A 20,077-nucleotide genomic window follows, 5' to 3' on the forward strand; every position below is an offset into this window, starting at 1 on the left:
TATCAACTAATTGTATCAACTAAATGCAGCAAATTGTAATAGTTCAGATGTTTCTGGATCACTGAGCTGCCAGACTGAAACACTAGAGGCAGGAACATTCTACTTTAAACTTCAATTTTGGAAAACCGGTAAAAAATTAAAAATGGAAAGCAACTGAAAAAAGTCTTTGTTTCTGGTGAACAATCTGAAAACAACTCAACTGAAGAAGTGTTTTGAAGGTGAACAATCCTTTTAACAATAAGTATGTGCTCTGTGGTAGAATAAAGAGAAATATCATTATTTTCAATCTTAATTTTTCAACAAACACAAAGATGAATGAGGTTTATTCACAGGTTATACATTTAGTGGCCATTTTTATCAGCACAAACTTTGCTCCAGGTCACTGGCTAAACTTCATATGCCCTATATTCTGCATTTTACCAATACTTGTGAATGCTAACAAATATACAGATGACCTTTACTGTTTCTTGGGCCCGTATACAAGACATGGAAGTGAGTATGTTTATTAATACATTTTCATAAAAACAACAGAATATTCTTAACTTGGCAAATACCCTTTAAGAGGATAATATAAAATGTGAGGTTAACTTCACTTGAGCTCATATATCTTTATAGTCAATACAAGCAGGCCTGAGTAAGTATATGTTTTACCAATGCTTATATAAAGAATCTTTAACAGCAGATGAGGTTCTTGTGGGAAATGTGGGAAATGACTTCTATGCATGGGACCCATGTCTGCTAACAGAATAAGAGGTTGTGTTTGGCAGTGAAGCAGTGGCATTGCCAGAAATAACTATTGTTTAAATACATTTAAATAACAAAAATACTTTACTTATTTCAAAATCAAATTCTAATTTTTTTTTTAATTGTTTACAAGCAAACCCCCTAAAATCCAAATTAACCCCCTTGGTATAAGGTCACTGCAGTATGGAGACTATAATTGTCTTGTGACAGTTAACTGAATATGACTTTGAGATTCTACTTTGTACTACATAGGGCATATGAATATTTTTGCCACATCATCACATCAACTTGATTTTTCTATTCAAAAAATAAAAAGAGTGGTTTTCCTGCAGTGTGCCTATGTGCCTGTGAGTTGCACTGTATCAGTTGGGGTTGCTGCTAGTTTAAGTGCTGTATGGGACTTGATGGTTAATTTTTCCGGAGCACTAGGTAGAGAATGCCAATAATGAAACTGAAAACAAAGCAGATCCAGGTCAGTATAAAGCAGTATGCTTGGTAATAGTCGGGACTTGCATTTGCAAATCTGGCTGTGTAGATGGAAATGGCGATCAGTATGCACAGCCCTAAGGAAGACAAATAAAGCAGCAATTAAATATTTTAAGTTGTCAGAAATACCGCCTGAACATTTCACAAGCTTGTTTTAAATATATTAATAATGTTTGATACAGTGAGTAAAGAATACATGATATACAGTAAGTGATAGTGCACATCTAAAAAGTCAATTAATTAATAGTTCCTGTTTCAACCATTTTCTGAGTTTATATGACTATAGTCAGACCTAATGAAACAGCGTTACAGGCTTAATAAAATGCCAAGGTCAGGCAATATTGTATTGAACTATATGATGATTTGTATAACCTAAGACTTTAGTATGAGCAACCTCATATAGCTATTGATAAAGATATATTAAAGGGGCCACCAGAAATAAAGAAATAGCTTTCCTTTCTTTTTTAATTTCTTCGAAGTTTAAATTTTAACCTCCCGTCTCTGATGTTACAGTCTACAACTCAGTGATCCAGGCACAAATGCTAAGCTATTACAATATGCTACATTAACTGATACATTTCTCATCAGCAGCATCTCTTGTATCAATTCTAACAGCTGCCTTTAGGGTCAAGCCATACTGGGGGTTTTGGGGAGATTTGGTTGCCTGGCGACTAATCGCCTTGTTTTTGCGGCGACCAATCTCCCCAAACGCCTTCCCTCACTCTGCGCCAGCTGAAATGAAAAAATGCCGGCGCTAATCACACGCGCCGATTTTCTGAAGTCGCCCGTCTCCCCAAAACGCCTGACCCTAAATGAAGCTCAGGGATTCTGCTCAGCAGGGACAAAGATAACAAATGTATCAACTAAATGTATCAATTTAGAGCAGTTACAGAGTCGGCAACCCCCCCACCCAAAATGCTTTAGAAAGAAATTAGAAAAATGGTTGCAAATGGCAAATATATGGGATCTCATGAAAAAAAAACATTTTACAGAAAACCTCCCATACAGTCCATTCAAACTAAATTTATTTGTAATACAAAAACAATACATTGTACTGGATCCCAGCCTCATAAATCCATAATGGCAGCAAAACAATCCAATTGGGTTTATTTAAATGTTTAAATCAATTTTAGGAGATCCAAATTACAATAACATTAATTATCCAGAAAACCTCAGGTGCCAAGCATTCTGGATAATAGGTCCTGTTTTTATATTATATTTTCCTAATCAGCGCCGGATTTCTTTTCCAGCCGCCCCTAGGCCGCGCGGTCCGACCAGGCGGCCGCGCGGTCCGACCAGGCGGCCGCGCGGTCCTAGCGCCCGCCTTCCCAGCGCGCCGGCGCTCGTGTAGTTGAACGGGGATGCGAACGTCCCCATAATGCGGCTGGGCAGCATGCCGCCCCTATTTTTTGCCGCCCTAGGCCCGGGCCTATGCGGCCTTGCCGCAAATCCGGGCCTGTTCCTAATACATATGATATTATGAATACTTACAGCAAACAAGCATTAGAGCCCCAGTGATGTAGAAACGACTTCCTTTTTCCAGCGTAAAGAGTTGTCCAATGAAAGCACACAGGGCAATGCAGGAAAAGATAATGGCCAGGATCATAAAGGCTTCGACTGCTCTCATGGAGGCAGCTTGAAAAAAAAAAAAAGACACTGTGCATTAGTGATCATGTTGTCAATAACTGGTAATAAGTATTATTGCTAGCATTTTAAACACAATGACTCGGTGGATCGCCTCAATACACTAATACCAAATAAGTGTAGTGACTGGGGTTTCTAACATCTGATTTACCAGAAATATCGCAAAGAAAAATGGATTGCTCAAATATTTCAGTAGAAAAGTGAATGAAATGGAGTTGGTGATTGTATGTACCTTATTTACAGCTTATACAGCTTCCAATCTGTTTTGTTATTTATGTCATGTAAATACTGCAGTTTTTACCACTCCATATACAGTACATGTTTACTGACTAGCATGTTCATTAATACATGTATAGTTTCCTATGTTATTCATCTTATTGTAGTAGTTGCATTGCATCCCAAAGCCAAAACTTACCATTTGCTGGAGAAATACTATCGAATATACTTTTGCATATCCCAGCACAATCCATCCAGATACCCTGAGATCCAAGAGCACCGCCACCTGGCACAGCATGCAACCAAACCTAAAATATAAAGACTTTTAATTCATGTCTAAAACAAAAGGACATTTATACAATTATTACATATGAAAGGAGTTTATGCTGATTCAGCAGAGAGCATTTTCATTATGCTAAGAAAATTCCAAACAAAACTATTTTGCATGCACATGTTATTGCATCCATCAACAGATAATGCCAGAAAGCATATTTAAAGGGTAAGTTACAGTAGACAACATAAATTATTGTTGTTAAAACTTACATTGGAAATGGTGGCAACAAAGAGCATAATCACTGTTGCAATATGGACCACAAAGATACCAGCCAGCAGGACCAACATGGTTGCTTTCTTGATGATAGCGCGTTAAATCCTAGAAATTAAAAACAACCATTAATATACTGTAACTCCATGCAGATACAGCCAGCAGATTTGTTCATTTTATGAATGTATGTGGAAGGTTATCATCTGGCAGAAACTGATAGAAGCAACATATATTCCCTGTCCTGGATATTTGTATTTCCATGAAGTTTTAGGAACTGCTTTGCACCTTTCTAGTTTTGCACAAATGATGGATTAACAACAGCCTTTTACATACTGTATGTTCATTGTTCTATTCTATTGTTCAGTTAGTAATAAGTGCGGTTAAAAATATACTTGGGAACAGAAGAATTTTCCTGTTGGCCCAAACAAATTATCTTCTCTGCCATATTAAATTACCATTACAGATAGTTAGTGGTGTGTACAGACTTTTCTTTTTAAAAGAAAGCATCCCCGGACAATAATTATTTGTTTATAATGTTTGTCTATGGGAGATGTCTTTCCTGTTATCTGAAGCTTTCTGGATAATGATTCCTATACCTGTACATGGTTAATATGTTAATGTTAATATGTTAGTCTTGAACCCAGGGTTTTATGTTTTGGGGTTGCCTGAAATTTCATCTGGGCTTTCACAGGGGCAGAGTCTACCTATGCAATCTTGAAGAAGGGAACACTTGAAGAAGGGGGCTACCCCAAAATGTTTGCTAAGATCTCAAATAAACTACACATTGTTTGCACATTGCTAAGCAAATTAGTGATATTTTGGAGTTTTTAGTTTATGTGTATATACTGTATATCCCAATGATAGTATCAAAAGTCCCAAATAGAGCACTGCATGAATTTGGAACAAGGATTGGATCCATAAACAGATTTTTGTTTTGTTCAGTACAAATTAATCTTAAATCCGCTCATTTGGTGACTTTGCCAAACAAGTGGATCTGGCAGTATATGGCAGTCTTTAGTTATATAACATAACATTTAATAAAAAAAAATGAAAAAGTTAAAATATTTTGCCAGCATTGCACCTGTTCTACTCTAAGTTAATATTGCTGCAGGCAGGTGCAACTTCATGCATTTCTGAAATGGAAACAAAGAGCTATTTTTTTTGTATGCAGTGCTGCTTGTCCTCTGAATCAACTAGCAGTTAGGCAGGTTTTATATAGACTAAAAGGTTGGAATTGATGGATGTTTGTCTTGTTTGTCAACCTAGCTTACTACTGTGTATAAATATGTTATATTTATATTTATTTTTCATTTGGTTCCCTGGCATGCTGGTTTGCAGTGAGCATTATACTACATGGAATCAGTTGCAATAGCAGAAAATATTTGACAACCAGCAATGACTTTTCTGCTGGAGTACAGACCATTACCTATAGAGGAATCAAATACAGATCTTAATTTCCAGACAAATTCTCCAAAATAAACTCAAAGACTACCTCTTGGGGCACAGACATAACATCTGACTCTGTAAATGAACTTCAGAAACATTGACAACCACTGAAATTTAAAGATAAGAACACAAGTTGGTATCCCCTTATGTATATATATATATGTATATAATCCTTATTTAACTTCAACTATAGGTAGAGGTCTGACAAAGTCAGATGAGATAACGGGTTAACAATGTTTTAGATTAGAGAAAGAAACCCCACCAAATAGTTGATACTGTATCGATACGATATATTTGTAACTTTTTAGATAGCACTTCCTTACTCATTTTCATTATTATCATTATTAACTGCCTCAGTCTTCCAACTTAAGGTTTGAATTAACTTGGTATCGATACAGTATCAACTATTTGGTGGGGTTTCTTTCTCTAATCTAAAAAATTGTTAACCACTGAAATTTGCAACACTTATTATGCTCCTTTTTGTGTCTGTAAGTTTCTCTCCTCCTTGGACTGTAAGCTCTATGGGGCAGGGACCTTCACCTACGTGTCTCTTTAAGACTTAACACTTAAATGTTACTGCATTTTGTATTTATTTCTATTTTATTATTGTAAGTTGTAAATTATATTGTCATATGTAATGACATAGAAAGGGCAGACACAATAGGAAGATAAAGTTAAAGCAGAGCAGACTAGCAGCCTGTGTAATAATAATGCTACATAGAACTGTGGTCTTGTTTTCACATGAAATGGAAAGATTCTGGGGGCCACACCCTTGCCTGAAACTTTTCTGGGTGCAGTCCAATGGCTTGTGTAATATCCAGCCAAAGCTGTTCCACTGGGAGTGCAATGACACCCGGCAATGAAAGCCTTTATTTCACTCAGCATTCTGTATAGAACTTACTCATTCTGAACTCCAATTGCCAGATATCAGATATTATTACATCTTAATTATATATTTTTGCAGCATTTATGTAATACATTTGCTATTGCCTCATCCAGTCTGTATTTCTGACTCCAGATGGTGTAAACCAGTCGCTGGAATAAGATGAGTAGTTTAAATTTTAAATATCTTGTTATTTAATATTTCAAGTATTACTAGTCCAAATAACCAGTATAGTTATTGCACACACACCTGAAACTAAATCCTGTTCTGTGACACTTGTGCCCAACTCACTTGCCCGTGTTTTTCATTGCCCATGAATATGTATTAGACTTATTAAGAAATAAGAATGGATATCAATGTAGTGTCATTGCTCGCTCACAATTGCTTTGCTATAGGGGCACTCCCTTGCTGCAGTTGTGTTGAGAAATGTCCACTCTGGTTGGGTTCTCTAACTGGCAAAGTCACAGTGTGGAAAACACAAGCCATGTCCCACCTCCTGCACATTCACAGGCCAGAGGCTTTCAGGTTATCTTCATGTCTATGCAGCATGTTGGGGCAGGCACATTCTCTGCCTTATTTCATCCTTCATGATCATGTTTCAACACTGTATGGAGCAGCCTCAGGAATCACAAATAGAATCCTTTAAAGGGGGTTGTTCACCTTCAAACACTTTTTTCAGTTCAGTTTGTTTCAGATTGATCTCCAGAAATGAAGACTTTTTTCCAGTAACTTTCTATTTTCTATTTGCAACCATTTTTCCAATATTGAAGTGTAAAGTTTCATTTTTCACCTTCTAAAGCCTCTCTGGGAGGGGGGTCGTCTACTCTTTAACTGTTCTGAATTGATACATTTTGCTGATACATTTCTTATCTTTGTCCCTGCTGAGCAGAATCTCTGAGGTTCATTAAACGCAGCAGAATTGATACAGTAATTGCTGATACTTAACAGATACTGCTGAGAAATGTATTAACTAATTGTATCAACTAAATGTAGTAAATTGTTCAGATGCTGCTGGATCACTGAGCTGCCAGACTGAAGCACCAGAGACACAAAAATTCACATTTAAACTTCAATTTTGAGAATATGGTGAAAAAAATAAAAGATGGAAAGCAATTGAAAAAAGTCTTTGTTTAAGGTGAACTGAACTCAAAACAACTGAACTGAAAAAAAAAACCCTTTAAGTTACTGTTCATTTAAGGCAATACAACATACTTTGCATAGAATGCAAACTTCAGCCCCAATCTGCAGGCTTGAGAAAATAAACCAGGGAACCTTTCAAAGCTATGCTAGGTCCATCCAAAGGTGACTGGGAAGCTCACTATATAGCAATTAAATGACAGTGGATACAGCTCATTCTGTTTTTACCTATTATGTACTGCAGTGGTGCCAGTGGAAGGTTGGTTCTATTGCACACTGACCTCTATAACACTTTAATGTAGTGTGTCATCCCATGTTGGGGAAAAAATACAGCAATATGCTTTTTAATCATATTAGAAATTAAATAGCTGAACTGAATGTAATATGAAGTAGTGCTTTAATAAGACCTTATCTGCTTCTCAAGTACCATACAAATCAACTAGGATAATCCATAATGGCGACTGGTGTTTCTTAGAGAGACATCACTGCATTGATAGATCATTGATAGGTCAGGGTATTTAATATCCACTGTATAACAAATTCCTTCCAATACACAATCAGGCCATTCCATTATCACAGAACTCGCTATTGAACACCTAGCGAACAGCAGAGTTTATAAATATTTATTCTGAAAAAGTATGGACAATAATATATGGTAACAGTGATTAAAGTTAGAACCGACATGGCAGCTGTCTCAAAGGTCTTCCACTCAAAGAACCCTGAACTGATTTGTATTAGTGGCCTATGAATTTGCTGACAAATAGCAGCATCCCAAGCTAAACAGCCATGTTACTCCTAAGCACAGAGAGGGACAGTTTAAATATCAATATTGTGACCTAGTGTAAGTCAGTTGATCTCCATTGGGCAAATTCCCTAAATTCCCTAACTGGCGAATTTTCGCTAACGTTACTTTGGCAATCAAAGCAAAGATGCGCTAGCGTTGCCTAATTTGCATACGGCAGGAAATGATAAAGTTACATGGATGTATATGTTGCAGCAAATACATTACATTACACAAGTCCAGGGAACCTTAATAAATAAAATAGATTTGTTATAATGCCCTACACATGAGCCCAGTGTATAGTTTATGTTCCATATTTTAGAAAATGGAGGGGGGGAACCCGGTTACCAAAAAAAATTTACACCTGGTCTGGGCTGGTGAAGGCAAGTCTGGTGAATTTTGTAACGTTTAGTACAGAGCAAAAATTCGCCTGGCGAAGCAACGCTAGTGTCTATCTCCTTCGCTAGTGAAGTGATGCCTGCTCCCATTAGGAAATCAGCGAAGTTCCGAAATGATGTCATGCTGGCGAATTTTCGCTAGCGTTAGTCACTTCGCCCTTTAGGGAATCTGTCCCCATGTGTCTTGACCAGCAAAACTGAAAACTTTGTGGAACTATGACTCCCTGTGCCTCAGAACTGTATGGCTATACAACCTGTACCTTCATGCTTTATGTTGGCATTGAACTACACCATGATTTGTAAAATCATTATTTTCATTATGAGGTAGAATATGCCATAGGAAATACTTCTCTGGTCAAGCCAAAACTCACATTTATGTTTTGTTTAGAGACAAAGGCAATTTAAAAAGAGAACAAAGTAGTTTATAGCAGTCTGCTATCTATTTCATTTTATTTCTTTGGCATACACCATGAGATGTGAGTATCTATAAATAAACCTTTATAGAATGAGGCACCTCTGTTAAAATCCCATTGCCATTTGGGTAAGTAGTCTCTTTGGCATGTTATAAATGCACTGTATGGCCGATGCTTTCAACATAATCACTTGTATTTAATAGAGAATTTACTATGTAAAATAAAAATGTGTCCTTTGATCATCAGATGACTTTTCTCTGTATGAAGCAGAATTCCTTTCCCTTGCCAAATGGCATCGAACTATAATCGTTAGAGAGGCCCTTTTGAATCTAAAGTGGTGAGGGCTCTAGTATGTTTGGGAAAGATTAGACACAATGAATATTTTTGCTCCAGGGGAATGACTGCAATGCTTCTGGTACATTCCATTCCCAATGCCCTTGCATTAAATGCCACCATTGTGTTGGTGGCAGTGCTAAAAGAGATTAGATCAATACTCTGCTCAGACTATTCCCATGAATGGCCAGTCTGTAGCTCATGCTGCACAGTAGCTCTCAATCAAAATAAATAAATATATATATATATATATATATATATATATATATATATATATATATATATATATATATATATATATATATATATATACACAGTATATAACCTTGGGAGTTACAGCAGATCCAAGTTAGTAAAGACATCATGTAATGTTCTTAAGCTTTATAGACGGTAATAAACACCTGATTTAAGTTGCAAAGGCATTTTGCCTGTGGCTTTAATTATACAAGTCTGCCATTTGTTACAAGTAAAAGGGCAGAACTAAGAAATTAAAGGACCTTCATTGTACACGTGATCTCACTTCATTTGTTCTTTAGAGCAACTGTGGGATGAAGAGAACTTAATTTACCCACTTTTTAAAGAACTCTTCCTGATCTGTAATCCTGAGACACAGCTATTAGGTAGAGAGAATCTGTTTACAGATCTAATTGTCTCTCTTTAAATTGGCATTATATTTGCAGGGGGTGGAAGTATACAATGAAAATTATGCATTTGCAATTTTATAATAAAACATTTGGATCTTTTGTAGCTTTAAAATAGGCTTAATCGATTTTCAGTACAAGTCTTATTTGCTTAAAATATATTTATAGTGTCCCTTTAGGCTGGTGGCACATGGGCATTTTCTCCACTGGCAGAACCACTGGAAATCACCCCTAAAACCCTCCCTGCATTTGAGTGAGAAACACCTTATAGTTCCAGTACTGTAGTTTTAGCATGACAAAGTTCAGCATCTGCAGGCTGCAAAGAACCAGTACTGACACAGTCCAGAGTTTCTTTATTAAGTGAAGGGAAACTGGGTGCCTAGGACTGACTGGGCTGTATCCTGCACTGATTTCCACAATTACATATGTTATGGCTGGTTGTAATTCTCAACAAAGTGCAAATAGAAACGTTTACAAGGTTTTTAACTGCTCATAAACATAGTTTAAGAATACCTTATCTTAAGCATTTCATCAGCTGATGTCACACATAGCTGGGTGAGACTTTTAATGGCTCAAAGTGCACCACAGCCTGCTCATTGTGTAAAAAATCTCCCATGTACAATCCTCAATATCTTTAGTAGGAGGACGAGGGTTGGTGCATTTTGATCCTGGAAACTAGGGACATGTCACACTTATTACATACAAGTACTGACCAATGTAAGAGGTAAAGAGGAACCTATCTGCTTAAGGATAAATTGAATCCAAGATTCAGTCCAACCCCTAAGTCAAGTGGCTATAAAGAACCCTATAAATATATGAGACATAGAGGCTCATACAAAGAAATACAGACCAATTAAGCCATTATGGAGAAAATAAGCTTGCAGAATCTCCCTTAGCATAGATCTACCATTTAGCATGCAAAACCCTAGGTCAGGGCTGCTTGTACATTCACCAATGCCCAGCAGTTTCTGAATTTAACTCTAAGCATGAACATTTTTAAGCAAAAATCTAAACATATGCAATTTGTAATTTTTCACCTAAATCATTATCCCAAGGCCACTACCAGTTGAAACCTTGGCTGCTCTCTAATGAAGGTTTCATATGTTCTAAGCACCCTAATGACAGGACACACTTGTTATTATTACAGGTTTTATAATCTTTATGTGATACTGGGAGCAGGAAGGAAAAGAAACTTGATTAGGGTACAAATCTACAGAAACGTCTAGGGTACAAGTAATCGTAACAACTATTTAGTCATTCAATACCTTGAGTGTTTTCTTAGGGAGATATGGTTATAGAATAGAAAATGTCTTAATAGTTTTAAGGACTGAGCCAACACCCCTTTTTAAAGGGTGTGGTTACACTTAATTTTTCCAAATTCATGTCCAGTGTAAGGTGTAGTAGTGTGAAGCAATGCTCAGGATACTGAGTTCTAACAAAAATTATTCTGTGTCCCATGTAAATCTCTATATCATTTCCCAATGTATATCTACTATCATGGATGTCTTAAAACCAACACCTGTGCTTCAGTTACTAAAATATTACTTGGAATATGGTTAATAACCATGACAAACAAGGAAGAACTGCATAATAAATACAAATACCCAACATAGCCTTCTATCCATTATTATATGACCAGTCAGTGCACAGGAGTTACTGGGATCAATTATGACGCAATATAGTAAAATTACTATAACCTTACTATAACCAAGGAGTACAATAACCTTTCTTAGATAAATGATATGATTAACATTTGGGAGAATATAGCTGAAGTCAATAACAGAAGAAAACAGACCAAAACATTCACACAAAAATGACTACAGTTTATAGCCTGGACTATTTTTGTACCAAAAAAAAATACATATACAATATAGGACTTAAAAATGCACTATACCCAATTAAAAATAAAAATATATAGCGTGGTATTTCATTATGTTTATGTAAAAGGCTGTGCAAGGTTCTTTGTACCATAACAGAAATTCACAAAGACATAAATAATGCAAGCAACAACACAGCAAGTAACAAACAGTGCAAAGATGGAATATCCCATAGAGATTAAAGTCCATATAGACCCATGATTACACTTATGTGAATACACGTTATCTTGCACAGTTTTGGTTCTTTTATAAAAAATTATGCGTTGCTGTATTATAACACACGTTCTTATAAGCACTCGAACTGACTGAAGACAATCACATGCCCCCATGCCAGAAGCAGAGAGATAATCCACAATGTTCTGTACATGGGCATTTCATAAGGATGCTGTATGCTATACAAAGTTGCTTTGCAGGATTACTGACTGTGTACTCCTCTGTGGGCTCAAGACATTTTATTTAGATGAATTACACTTATCTAGAGAGATGGCACATGCTGGTGTGTCCTATGTACTTGAAATAAGAGGCTAAACAATGAAACATTCAGGCATTTAATTAATGGAAAGAAAACATCTTACTTTCTCACTTTCACTGGAAACACTGCAAATATCCCCTCTGAGACAACTAGCCTCTGGCAAAACAACAAGTTGAAGATTGGATTACGCTCTACAAGAGGTTTCATATCATTATTACCAATCAAACCACTTGCCACTTTAGTGCTGTAATTCAGCGGTTTCTTTTTCTAAACTCCCCAAGGGAATTTTGATTCCTCATTGTCTGCGCCAGCAAGGTTGGATATATTGTGGTATCCAAACCAAAACTGATCTAATGAAAGAATCCACCAACAGAGCATGGGCATCATGTGATTTTATTTCCATCTATATTTCTTGCATGCATGCCTGCATATGAGGGCTCACTTACTCCTGTTGTGCTTTGCAGGTCCCACATGAACGACCTGCTCTGGACACAATACAGAGAAATGTCAATGTTAGGTTTGTTTTATGGGCTTCCCACCTAAGTGTTGCCAACAACCACCTTGAAGAAGGGATGCTGTAAAACATGCCTGTGGATTATATAATCTAGCTAGCCCTGCCGTAGGTGGATTTCACATTTGTCCACTGTTAGGCAGAAAATGTTAGCACATATAAAGCTGATTGCTGGTTTGGTACCAAGCAGGGATTTTACAGCTCAAGACTTGGGTTGGGATAACATCATTAAGACAGGTCCCAGATTGGGGGCAGGAATAGTCAAGGGTACAGCACTGAATAAGCAATTGCAGTTGGTATTTACATGCTTGGAGAAATAACCTGATAATGTGCTGATGAATCCAATGTGTAGGGATGTGCATGCTGTTGTTTGAACCACACAGTAAGTCATGACAAATAACTGAGCTCTTGATCACAGTTGACAAACATAAACAATCGGACTTCCAGCATTACCATGAATGTCCATTTGGGCGTACAATGAAGCAGATCCCCAAATAGGTTGCAGTGAAGTCATGACATGACTCTTAACCATTGTCTGAAACCTCAGTATCACTCACTCGGGCAGCCTACTCCACCCAACTGGCAAACTCACAATGCTCTGACTCACTGTATATTGCAAAACGGAATCCTAAGCAACACAACCTTTCTGCTGGAACTTTTATATGCAAGTGCCAGGACAGAGGGGGAAGTCTGTAATGTTGCTAACTGAGCTTAAAGGACAGTGGTAAATTCTTTAGTGTGTGTATCCTTTACACACCTATTTCAACCTATCACATACTTGTCTAGTTATTTATACGCACACACCTAGTAATTTAGTAATATTTATATATAGAGAGGTGACAGTCACACACCCTGAGCTGTACATGTACATAACCATATCCATGCCATGCTCATCACTCATATATTATACAGATGGGCCGTAACACGCAGGTAAAGTGTCAATTGTGTAATCAAATAAGCTAAGCTATTTACTTTAACATGCTATTAATGTGATAAATTAACTCTCTTATATATAACATCATAATTACAGGCAGTCCCATTAATAGGCTGGGATCTCATTGCAAAGTCATTTATTTCCCCATTAATTATATTTAACCTATCACTTATTTTATTGGTTTGATGCAATGCGGTTTCCCTTTAATTAACAATGTATTTTCTGCTATTGCTGACTTTGTCATCAAGAGGTCAGGATATTGGTCATTAGTCAATTTTAAGTAAGGCTTTGATCCTTTTTATTAGGTTAGAAAATATGTCATAGGATGGCCTATTTTAGCAACTTTTAAATTGGTCAGTTTTTGAAAATGGATATTAAATATTTTGTTTTCCTTCTGCCTCCTATTCATCTTCCAGTCTCTGATTTTTTTTTGGCAAATTGGACCCTATCAATCAGATAGCTGCTACAATTTCACACTAGAGAGCTGATAATCAAAATGCAAAATAATTAAATAACCACACAGAAATTAAAAACTAGGATCATCTGCAAATTATGCCAGAATATCACTGCTTGCTTCATATGAAAAAAAAAAACTACCTCTAAATAAGGCTTTAGAAGTCCAGGGAATACCAATGGATTCATTTGAATTCCCTGTATTTCTATATCTATATAAACAGATACACAAATTAAAGCTTTACTATTCCTTAAATCCTAATCTGGAATGCCTGTAGACAGTACTCAGCTCTAAAGCAGGTGTTACATTATCCATTATCTCATTATCATGAAAAATGCCATATTGATTGGTCACCAATGGGCAGGGTGGGAGAAGGTGGAAAGCATATCAAAATCTTCAGTACTGCATAGCAAAGTCATGCACCGCCTTGCATCAGATAATCATTTCTGGCTGCCACTATGAAGGGCCACACCTTCCATTCTTCTTGTTATTTGTACCAGTAATGAGCATAATGGGTGTTCAGCTCTGCACTAGGCCTGGACCAGTATATCATATCCCTGGCAGTAAAGTTATGTTAAACGGCACTAGGAAAATAAAATACTAATTTTAGTATTTTACAAATATTCTTCCATGGTACTGATATTTAAAAGAAGTAGTAATGCCCAACCTAGTGCACTTCAACACCAAGGGGCACATTTACTAAGCTCGAGTGAAGGATTCAATGAAAAAAACTTTGAATTTTGAAGTTTTTTTTGGCTTTGGCTACTTCGACCATCATCTACGACTTCGACTTCGAATCGAACTAAAAATCGTTTGACTATTCGACCATTCGATAGTCGAAGTACTGTCTCTTTAAAAAAAACTTTGACTACCTACTTCGCCACCTAAAACCTACCTAGCACCAATGTTAGCCTATGGGGAAGGTCCCCATAAGCTTTCTAAGCTTTTTTTGATCGGAGGAAAACCGTTCGATTCGAAGGATTTAATCGATCGGACGATTTTTACTTTGATCGTTCGATCGTACTAAATGCGGTAAATCCTTCCTAGAACATCAGCTCATAGGGGCCCACAGGTGAAGGGCCCAGCTTAGTTTTATTGGGAGTAAATCAGTATTAACTAATATCCCATGCAAACTCTCTGAAAGCAGAATTACAGCTGAACTCCAATTATTCTTGACAACATTTCTACATCCATCACACTGTTCCAGCCTCATACAGCCAGTGTATATTTACACAGTCTAGTCAAATAAATAATATAGATTTTGGAGAAATGTTCCAAATAATTTTAAATGAAAGCACAGTTTCACCAGTGTTGCAGGACACAGCTACAGATATTCTACATGTCTGTCTGAAAATGGCTATTAATTTTCGTTGCCACTTGGCCAGAATAATAATTGTTAGGGAATAAATCAGTGATTTTCCAGCATCCCGGTCACAAAACGTCTGGCAAGTTTTAAAACGAGCCCTAGTGATCTCTGCTGCTGGCCTGTGAAAGTGGCACCCAAAAGTGGCATTTGTACCCATAATTACACAGCATGACTTACCTTACAGAAATACTGCTTTGCCTGGCAGCCTAGATAATAGTGATAAAGTAATATTTCTCAAGCAGTTATAGGCTTCTCTGAAGCAATTAGGGAGGTGCCTGAATGTGTTTTATAGAAACCTATGTGAAAAAAGAAATAGCAGGGAAGGAATTTGGCAACACCCAGTACTTTTGGCAGTCACACAGTAGTATAGAGAGGGAGGGAGATGAAATCTGTGAAGTTCTCAGCCGCCTGACTCACAGGCTTTATTTTTGGTAGGAAAAAGCTGAATGACTAAACGCATTCAATGAAACACTCCAAAATGTTGGGAGACGGGGAATCTGTTTACAACAACACAGACTTGCAACAAAAGTAGCATGTACAGGCCCAGCCCTGTGGAAACAGGAGTAATGGAAACTGGAAGATGGGGGCAGCTTATGCCTGAGATTTACAGAGGAAATCATAAATTACTATCTAATGCCCAGTCATTCATTAGTGTGGCATTCCCAGCTATTCAAACATTTGTATCAGTGTTGCCCTAGCTGGCATTAATGCTTCCTGGAGAGTCAAAGTATCAGCACTTAACAGCAATGCACCAGATGTGTACTGGATATATGTGTTACACCCACCCCATGGGCTTAACTACACTCAGGGGGTAAACAGTTTTAGTCAGGGCACAAAGGTCCCACAAATTTTTAACCCATGGGTCCTAATATAGTCTGGGGAGGGTCCCCGTGATCCCCCTGAGTACAGTGAAACAGCTTTCTGCAATGAGAAATAAAACAAGGTGCATACAGTCTCTGGTTCCAAAACTATATGCTGGCAACCACACCGAGTCTCCCAATTAATTTGGTTTCCCTGAGAAAATAGAAAAGAAAGCTAGTGCTAGACCACAAGCAGGAGCCTCATAAATGTCCTGCCTTTACTGTACATCATTAAAATACATGTTGATGCTCTAAATACTGTGATTCTGGAGGAATGTCACATACCTAGCCCATCATCTGTTGTGCACTGTATTTCCTACATTACCATCAGGCAAACCTGTGCCGCTTGCTCCTTTCTCGATAACATCAAATAACAACTTTTTTCTTTGTGCAATGTAACCTGTAATTTCTTGATGTACTTAAAATGTGTGGGCATTTATACTTTTGGTGATTCCATAGTGTAGCAGAAGTTTAAGCCAATGGCACATTGTGCAGTTTGTTTCAGCGACTTTGCTCCTAAAAGAGTAGCAGGTATAGTAGCATTTGCTGGCGAGCTGTTTAAAAGTAAATATCTCTTTGATAATTTAGATACAGAACAAACATTGTTATCAAATTACCTTGTAAAGATATAAAAGGAAAATGTTTGTCATTAATGAAGCAAATTAAATGCGGTGGCTTTGGCTTTTGAGCCTGTGTTACTCGTATACCCAAAGTAATTATATATATTATTGGAATACATTCAATTTAGAAAACATTTGGCTCTGTCCTACATTCCTTGCATTGTATACCAAGGTATTACATACACAGATTCCAACGTCACACTGCCAGTATCAAGTTAACTGGGGGGACACACCTGAAAGGCACACAAGAAACAAAACAAAAAATCATATTGCCAAGGTTTAATCTGTGATGCAGTGCTGTAATACAAAGCTGGGTCTGAGCCAGGATCGCTCCTTTTGACATGGACGGGGTGATGAAGAAGATGAAGAAGCACAAACACTGACCTTGGCTACAAAGGAATTCGAGAGAGCGAGGGAAAATAAGTCAATGGTTTGTTGTAGTGCAAGGTTACAGTCTGGTTGTATGGCAGATTTATCAAGGGTCGAAGTGAATTCGAGGGAATTTTCGAAGTAAAAAAATTTGAAGTAAATTTTTGGATACTTCGACCATCGAATAGGATACTACGACTTCAAATTTACTTTGAATTCGATTCGAAGTAAAATCGTTTGAATATTCAACTATTCGATAATCAAAGTACTGTCTCTTTAAAAAACTTTTACTTCAATACTTCGCCAAATTAAACCTGCTGAAGTGCTATATTAGCCTATGGGGACCTTCTACAGCATTTTTCTAAGTTTTTTGAAGTTGAAGTAAAATCGTTCGATCGTATGATAAAATCGTTCGATCGAACGATTTTTCTTTGACCGCAGAATACCCAAATTCAATGAAAAAAGTTCGAATTCGATATTCAATTTTGAAGTATTTCAATTCGATGGTCGAATTTCGAAGTATTTTTTACTTCGAAATTCGACCCTTGATAAAGCTGCCCCTTAAAGTATGCTGTAAACTCAGTGAGTTGATGGCTAGAGGGAAGAACTACTGAATAGCTGGATAGACAAGGTAAAATACAAGAGGCCACAAGTTAAACAAAAATGATGGATACAACATTTAGGTTGGGGATAGTGCTAAACATTGCTCTTGTCTCTGAGAATAGTAGAATATTTAGCTTAATTGTTCCTTTCTTATTTGTTTGAATATTGTTTGTAAGGGCAATAGAAATGATAGGAGCCAGTATAACCTACACCACTATAACTCTATTTGTTTGATGATCTTCCTCAAATGCCTGGACGAATGAGCCATGATTTATTCTGGGCCTGAGTTTAAGCTTTTCACATTCCCCATAATACCACAAGGTTCGCCTATAAGGTCTGGTGGGAATAAAGGATAAAATGGTTTATATCTGGATGGATCTGGAACTCTGGAGACCTGCACAATCCAACCCTAAAGGCATATTGAGTATATCAAATGTGCTCCACAGTGCTGTCTCTTCTGAATATCCATTGCCAGGCCCGGACTGGCAATCTGTGGGTTCTGGCAAATGCCTGAGGGGCTGCTGTACGGTTCCATAGAAAGTTACCATATAGTGGGCCGGTAGGGGGCTGTTTGGGCCTCAGTGTCCTTGGAATGGCAGGGCCTATTTTGACCTCTAGTCCAGGCCTGTCCGTTCCACTCTAGTGATCCAACTCTTCTTCCAACCCGTTCAAGGTTTGTTTTAAAAATGAGTGTCATTCCCCATTCTTGAATAGGGAAATCTGGTGATCATAATTCTTTTGGTAGCGATATACTGCATGTATAGCACTGCATAGCATAATAGGAAAATACAGGAAAATGTTTTTGTGCCTGTTTATTTAAAAATATTTATTATTTATGCTACTTTTACAAAAGAGGCATTGCTCTGATTTTCTCTGTACACGGTTAATATTGATTGACATGACCTCTATCATCACCCCCCCTGCCCGCACCTGATATCCCTCTCCATTTCCCTTTTCATTGGGGGTCATTTATTAACACTGGGCTAATTTTCCCATGGGCAATAACCCATGGCAACCAATCAGATTGTTGTATTCATTGTTCTACTTGTAGCTGGCATGTTTTAAATGTGGAGTTAAGGGGAAGTTATGGGCAGGAGTGTATACATAGGAATTTGAGTACTGGTTTCACCTTGGGACAATTTCCCAGGCATCACTTGGATTAGGAGAACCTTCTGAATGGGTTGAGGATAGACATAGCTATATGAAAAAAATTGATGAATGAATAAACATTTCAAATAGCACCTAGAAAGCAAGGTTTGATTTATTTCAATTGACAGGGTCTATCAGGTCGCTGATGTTTACAGTCTAGGATAAAGGGTCTGTAAAACCAAAAAATATTAAATGATTTCATATACATTTTGATATAATTAGCTGTTTGCCTTGCCGTATTATCAGTGTCTGCTTGCATCAGAACTCTGAAGTCTGGAGAGTCACCTCCTCCTATTGAATAAGAATTGTGTGACAGAGCAAGTACTGGAGATTTCCAGGCTGAAAAAGTGGATGTTTAGAGCTGAAAAGAACCAGTACCACTGCTGTAATGGGTTTACCTTTCAAGTGAATAGAAAAGCACAGCAGTAGATTCAGTCTGATAGCTGTAATACACAGCTGAGAATATACAAGGTGTGCCATGGAGTTGTTACTGTAGGGCTCTCTTTCGATAGCACATAATAGACAATTAGTGATGGGCGAATACATTTGCCAGACACTAATTCACTGCGAATTCACTGCAACTGAATTAATTTGTGAAACTGTGGAGGCAGTTAAAAAAAAATTGGCGCGCGTCAAAATTATTTGGACGCCCATTGACTTTAATGTATTTGGACCAAAAAGTTGCGCGTATAAAAATTGCCGATTGTGTCCAAATTGACGTGTGTCCAAATTATTTAGACGCCCATTGACTTCTATACGTTTCGCAAATTATTTGCCTGAATTGTATTAAATCTGGCCCAAGGCAATGACGTGACAGTTCCAGTTTCATAAGGAGTTTCAATGGGGCAAATTTACTTACCTTTGAACTTGCGCCAGCGTTGGCTTTGCTGCACTTCGCCAGGGCGCCGCTAATTCACTAAAATCTGAAGTTGCGCTCAGGGAGGTGAAAGGTAGCGAAGTTTCGCTACCGTTAATTCATCATGCAAAGCGAAGTTACGCTAGCGATGCCTAATTTACATACGGCGCCAAGTTAAAGTACAATGGATATATATGTAGCAGCAAATACCTTACACTACACAAGCCTGGGAAAGCTTCATACAATAAAATAGAGTTGTTATTTTGCCCTAGACATGTTCCCACTGTATAGTTTAGGTGCCATATTTTAGGAAATGTAGGAGGGAAGGAATGTATGATCT

The 20,077-nt window shown here is 37.5% G+C and overlaps 1 protein-coding gene across 1 annotated transcript; it reads right to left on the reverse strand.

The window, feature by feature from the left end:
• Positions 1-306: 306 nt before the first annotated feature.
• Positions 307-15,601, reverse strand: emp1.S (epithelial membrane protein 1 S homeolog). Its single transcript, XM_018261118.2, has 5 exons — positions 15,458-15,601; positions 3,634-3,742; positions 3,290-3,398; positions 2,722-2,865; positions 307-1,307 (listed from the first exon to the last, which is right to left on the reverse strand). The coding sequence occupies exons 2-5, from the start codon at positions 3,709-3,711 to the stop codon at positions 1,153-1,155; spliced, it is 486 nt and encodes a 161-aa protein (XP_018116607.1). The 5' UTR covers positions 3,712-3,742; positions 15,458-15,601; the 3' UTR covers positions 307-1,152.
• Between the last annotated feature and the right edge of the window lie 4,476 nt (positions 15,602-20,077).

Source organism: Xenopus laevis, chromosome 4S (genome assembly GCF_017654675.1).
Source record: "Xenopus laevis strain J_2021 chromosome 4S, Xenopus_laevis_v10.1, whole genome shotgun sequence".
Classification (NCBI taxonomy): domain Eukaryota; kingdom Metazoa; phylum Chordata; class Amphibia; order Anura; family Pipidae; genus Xenopus; species Xenopus laevis.

Excerpts from the sequence above, each read along its gene's own strand:
- emp1.S (XM_018261118.2), bottom strand. The coding sequence starts at position 3,711 with ATGTTGGTCCTGCTGGCTGGTATCTTTGTGGTCCATATTGCAACAGTG. Across the intron at positions 3,399-3,633 it reads TTGTTGCCACCATTTCCAAT|GTTTGGTTGCATGCTGTGCC; the intron begins GTAAGTTTTAAC and ends TTTATATTTTAG. Across the intron at positions 2,866-3,289 it reads TAGTATTTCTCCAGCAAATG|CTGCCTCCATGAGAGCAGTC; the intron begins GTAAGTTTTGGC and ends TTTTTTTTCAAG.